General features: G+C 44.0%; 1 protein-coding gene across 1 annotated transcript in view; it reads left to right on the top strand.

Annotated features, from left to right (window-relative positions):
- Positions 1-2132: 2132 nt before the first annotated feature.
- Positions 2133-6000, top strand: part of prf1.3 (perforin 1.3) — a gene marked incomplete at both ends in the record, with an annotated part of 41450 nt that continues 37582 nt past the window's right edge. Inside the window, one exon of the mRNA XM_084333429.1 lies at positions 2133-2152. Coding sequence (XP_084189555.1) covers positions 2133-2152 — 20 coding nt within the window. The remainder of the gene's footprint in view (positions 2153-6000) is intronic.

Raw genomic sequence — 6000 nt, 5'->3', positions numbered from 1 at the left:
AGAATAGGCGACTTCTCTTTGATGACCCTCCCGGAGCTTGGATAGGAGTAGGTCTGAGGCGGCCAGAAGATGCAGAGCGTAGGGGTCTTGAGGGTGTGTAGTTAGAGACCATTGACCGGAGGTAGGCGGGAGCGGTTCCCTTTGCCGCACGGTATGCTAGGTCGAGGGCCTTGAAGCGGATTCGTGCAGCAATGGGGAGCCAGTGCAGGTCCCTAAGAAGTGGGGTGACATGGGCCGACTTCGGTAGGTTTGAGATCAGGCGGGCTGCTGCGTTCTGAATGAGTTGAAGAGGCTTAGTGGCAGTGGCCGGGAGGCCAGCGAGCAGTGCATTGCAGTAGTCGAGGCGGGAGATGACTGTTGATTGGACGAGGAGTTGGGTGGGTTCTTTTGTCAGGAAGGGGCGTATCCTTCTGACGTTGCTCAGGAGGAATCGGCAGGTTCTGGTCGTCGCTGCGATGTGAGCAGAGAAGTTCAACTGGTCGTCGAGGACAACACCAAGGTTCTTGGCGGTCGGGGACGCAGTCACAGCTGCATTCTCAACTGTGATTGAAAGGTCGGTTAGGGGGGAGGATTTGGCCGGCAGGTTGAGCAATTCTGTTTTGCTTAGGTTCAGTTTGAGGTGGTTGGACGTCATCCAGGCTGAGATGTCGGACAGACAGGCCGAGATCCGCTCAGAGACGTGGATATCTGAGGGAGGGAAGGAGAGGAAGAGTTGAGTATCGTCGGCATAACAATGGTAGGAGAAGCCATGAGACGTGATAATGTTACCCAGTGATTTAGTGTAGAGGGAGAAGAGAAGGGGTCCTAAAACCGAGCCCTGGGGGACACCCGTCCGCAGGGGGCGGGTGGCCGACAGGGTCCCTCTCCATGACACTTGGTAGGAGCGGTCATTGAGGTATGATGACAGCCATGTCAGCGCAGAGCCAGCCACTCCCATTCCTGCGAGGGCCGCAAGGAGGATCTGGTGGTTGACTGTGTCGAAGGCTGCAGATAGATCTAGGAGAATCAGGACAGAGGAGAGGCCTTTCGCTTTTGCTAAGTGAAGTGCCTCTGTGACCGCAATGAGGGCTGTCTCTGTGGAGTGACCAGTCCTGAAGCCTGACTGATTAGGGTCTAGGAGGTCATTCTGTAAGAGATAAGCAGTAAGTTGGTTGGATACAGCACGTTCAAGTGTTTTAGAAAGGAAGGAGAGAAGAGAGACAGGACGGTAGTTGCCTATGACGGTAGGGTTCAGGGTTGGTTTTTTTATGAGCGGCGTGACTCTGGCTTGTTTTAGGGAGGTGGGGACCACCCCCGAGTTGAGTGAGGAGTTGATGGTTGCAGTTAGGAATGGATAAGGATAAAGGATAAGGATAAAGGTCTTGTCTCCTCCTGCTCTGAGAGGATAAAGGTCTTGTCTCCTCCTGCTCTGAATGGATCTGTTCCACCACGATGGAGGCTGTAGGAGTTGGATGCAGGGAGTCAGAGAGAGTCCCTCTGCTAAGACCTCCAGGCCTAATCCTTCTTTAGCCCTATTCTCCTCTGCTGCAATGACACTGGGACTTCTGCAGGGGTGTTAGTGTATGCACATGTTTAATTGTGTAACAAGCACTCAGCTGGGGTCTGAGTCTTGATACCTCACTCTGCTTCCGCAGATCCCTGGGACTGGATCACAACAGACATGGCCGTCATTACAGGGAAATGCTGTTTTTGCAGCTGAAATTGCTTGGTTAACAGTCTACTTCCTCATCAGAGGAAGTCTTGCTCAAGGATACTTCGACACACTGCCCGGGAGGAGCGAGAATTGAACCAGTTAGGACAACCGAAACCCGTCCAATCTTTTACCGTCGACTAAAGACACACTTTTTTTTACTCTAACCCTAACTAACCTTACTGTCATGCACTTGTCCTAATATACTAACCTACACTGTAGCACTCAACACTTTTATGAACATTGTTACTCAGCTGATAGAGTTGTACCCTTCCTGCTGTCTTGTTGTACAAAACGTGTAAGTCGCTTTGGATAAAAGCGTCAGCTAAATGACAAAATGTAAATATGTAAAATATGTGTGTGTGTGTGTGTGTGTGTGTGTGTGTGTGTGTGTGTGTGTGTGTGTGTGTGTGTGTGTGTGTGTGTGTGTGTGTAAGTAGACATGTCTGAAGTGTCTCAGAAGTGAGAATTTCACACTCAATATTTCTGCTGAGTCATTAGTCCACACAATGCAAGGCGTTTCACTCACACACACACACACACACACACACACACACACACACACACACACACACACACACACACACACACACACACACACACACACACACACACACACACACACACACACACACACACACACACACACACACACACACACACACACACACACACACACACACACACACATTTGAAATGTTTATTTATGTCCACATGAACAGAAGTACAAGGAGGCCTCGTACAAAGGACATAAACAATGCGAGTGCAATCAGAAAATTATGAAGAACAGTCAGGTACAAGGTGCATGGACGGCAGAATCATGGGAAAAGGTAACAGCGCCTCCTCCAAATTGAGCGGCTTCCTATAATTGCTGATACTGAGCAGTACCTGGCTAACTGCTTGGCCTTCCTTTTGGGGAGACCGGCTATTTGTAGGCCCCTCACAACCAACTTGTGCACATGCCCTAGGCTGCCAAAGATAAAAACTAGGAGTTTACATCTGTAGCCTAGCTGTGAGATGGTCTGCTGTAGCTGTTGGTATTTCAGCATTTTGGTTAGGAAGGCTTCTTCTAAGCTGTAGTCAAAAGTACAGCCAACCTCAAGAATGGACACCTCATCACTGGATGCCTGAAATCTACACCCGTCTTCCTTCTGCCATAATTTCAGACCATGCATTTAAATTGTCTTTCTCACCTCGGTTGGTTTATTAGGTTTGTCTGGGACTCATTGACAGACAAATAAACCATCTCTGCTCCAGTCAGACTAGTTTGTACAGAAGAGAAGGCACAAGGCAGCCATTTGGTCTGCTGTCCTTCAGTTTAAACAACTAGGCTACATTCAGGATAAACATCCACCTAAACTCAGTTTAATACCTTTTTATTAACATTCAGGGATGTAGTGGAGGATAAATATCCACCTAAATATATGGGTAGACTATAGGTTGAGGTATGTACTGTGTAGTTATGATTACAATGTAAGGCAGTTGTAGACAGTGAAGGCAGTAGATAGGTATAAATTCAGTATAGGCAACAGAGTTCAGAGGTCATACATCCCGTTCCCCGTACCTGGATAACTGAGTTAGCCGGATAACTTTCGGTCAAGTCTGACTTAAGCCGGACCTTCCTGTTCCCCGAAGCTGGATTGTCTAAATCACCATGACAACAGATCAAAAAGTTTGAGCCTGGTCGAGAGCAGGGTTTAAGTTCAAGTTAGCCGGATGAACCATCGCCACGCCCCCGCAAAGAAATGACAGCCCGTTTCCTGAAATTATTCCCACAGTCTACGATCTGCATTATACCATTCTGAATTACGTTTTTGTGCTCCATTCTTCCAGAGGGGGCTTTTGAAATGTAAAATAGACCCAAAATGCTGATACTAAATTCACTTTGTCCTAAATAATGCACGTTATATACCGTGGCGCTCGCTCGGTGCGATGTACACATTATGTGGTTATTTTAACAACGCGCAGCATTGCAAATGTGAATCCCGCGGGGATATCCTTAATGATTGAAACCTATCGCTCGTTTGGCTCTGATTCCTTTCATATTCTCCGCTGTGGATGAGGAGCGAGGAAGGAGAGGAGCGCCTGGATTTTGTTTCATTCAAGCATAAAATTGAAGTGTCTATGCGTGGATTGTGGATTTTGTGTGATATTGTAACTGGGATTAAGATGTCTGATGAGATGCGCTGTTTGACGGATTTGAGAAATTGAATGAGCCGTTGACGTCACATTAATGAATGAGAATAAAGAGATGAAACTTCATTCAAAATAAAGTATATTCTAAACACGGGTCTCTCGTTCATTAATGTATAAACAATGAATTTATCCCATCTGGCACAGTGGCGCAGCAGTAGTGCTCAATCCTGGCAACCCGGCGACCGGTGTTCGAAACCCATGTTTCCAATATAATTTTTTGGAATATAATATTAATGATTATACGCAGAAGTAGCCTAGTTTTAAGTTAAAATATTATAAATCTACATGCATTGAGGATGTCATTCTTTATATAGCTCTCAACGTGCACCAAATGGAATTATTCCTACATTGCAAAGAGAAGGAAAAGACTAGGTTTCGAACCCCGGTCGTCTGCGTGAAAGTCAAAAGAAGAACCCGTTACACCACAGTGGAGATAAGTAAAAGATCGACCATACATCAATCAATGGGTAAGAGAGCCGTATCGTTATTCTGTATAACAGTTTAACTAATTATTTTCGCTAGCAAGATCTCATTTGATTATTCAATCCAGCAGGCAAGTTTAAAGGAATATAATCTGATTGATTGAGGTAATGAGGGACTTAAAATTAGCCTATAGATAACGCATTTAACTTGTCGGCGAGGCGATTGAGCCGTACTGCAATATGTTAATAAAGTTTTAAATCAATTAATCAATCAATGCCGCTAGAGAATCAGGATCTCTGCTATCGATACGTGCTGGCTTTTCAACTGAAGCGGCCGCGCGCACTTATCCTGGGTCTCAAGTCTGGTTTGAGTTAACGAGACTGAATCCACCTTCGAGGAACAGGAAAATCCCGGCTTCAAACATCGGGTTAACTGAATCTGGATAATGTGACTCTTGATCGACTTAGTTGAACCAGGTACGGGGAATAGGGCCCATGGTATGGGCAATAATGCACAGTGTTCACCTCAGCAGGGGGTCAGAACTCAGAACACAGCGACACATTTTGCTCGAGGGTCAGTGTCTTATGGTTGCTAGGCAACACATTATACCACTAGATCCTAAACAATGAAATAAAATGATGAAACCAAGGCAGGTAGTGTTTGACCCAAATCTGAGCTGTAAAATTATATATGTTTTGTAATCTTTGTAACAATGATGTAATATACGTATAATAACTCAGTCAACAACTCCATTCAACTTAAATCTATTGTCTATAATCTTTCTTGCTCCCATTCAATTGCCCCTTAATTATGATTATTTAAATTATTAGGATTTGTTAAAGCATCACCCTTCTCCCAGTACGCTAGCTTGAAGTAGCTGGTATTCATGGTATCCATAATATCCATAAGAAGGGAGTAGAACATCCACACAATCAACAGCAAGAAATTCATTACATTTCCTGATGATTGTAAAAAAAAATTCTCCCTTGCAAAAGATTCAGGGCAAAACTATTCCTGATTAAAGCCCTGCAGCCCAATGCTAATGGCAACAGCAGAATGTGCCGTGCTAAAATGAATTCAAATTTAATTCAAATTTAGTCAAAATGTGTCTCTCCTTTTGGCCTTGGACAACAACATTTGGGCTTTATTTCTGATGTGTTATTTGCCGTAATACTTTTATTATCATTGCTAACAGCTTCTCAGTGAGTATAAGGATGGCAAATTCCTCATATTTGAATTTTTTTAATACAATGTAAACTAGACTGAACAGAGTATGCAGCCCCTCTTGACTGATAGCAACCAGAGTGGTGTTATATAAGGTCTAATTGTAGCACAACAAGGTTCACTAAATGAGAAGTATGTCATTTTGTTTGTCATGTGTCACTGCAGTGTCTACAGTAACTGTCATCTTGTTGTTTAGCAGTTGACGAGGCGCTACACAATCAGCAGTAACAGCACTCAACCTTCCTTTTTTCTCTCAAAATGGTGAACTTTTTTTTGTGAGAATGGTTTTGTTTTTATTTTTTATTTACTGAAATAATAGCCTATTTCATGTAACTTGCATTAATTTAATACCATCTAATATTATTCATATTGTGAATTTCAATCATAGGCATTCATATCAACTTTCGTACTGTATTTTACTATTATGCAGAGGTGGGACCAAATCATTGTTTTGCAAGTCTCAAGTC

The sequence above is a fragment of the Notolepis coatsorum genome, assembly GCF_963971535.1.
Source record: "Notolepis coatsorum genome assembly, chromosome: 17".
Taxonomy (NCBI): domain Eukaryota; kingdom Metazoa; phylum Chordata; class Actinopteri; order Aulopiformes; family Paralepididae; genus Notolepis; species Notolepis coatsorum.
Note: the sequence above shows the minus strand (reverse complement) of the source record. Positions and strands in the feature narration are given on the sequence as shown.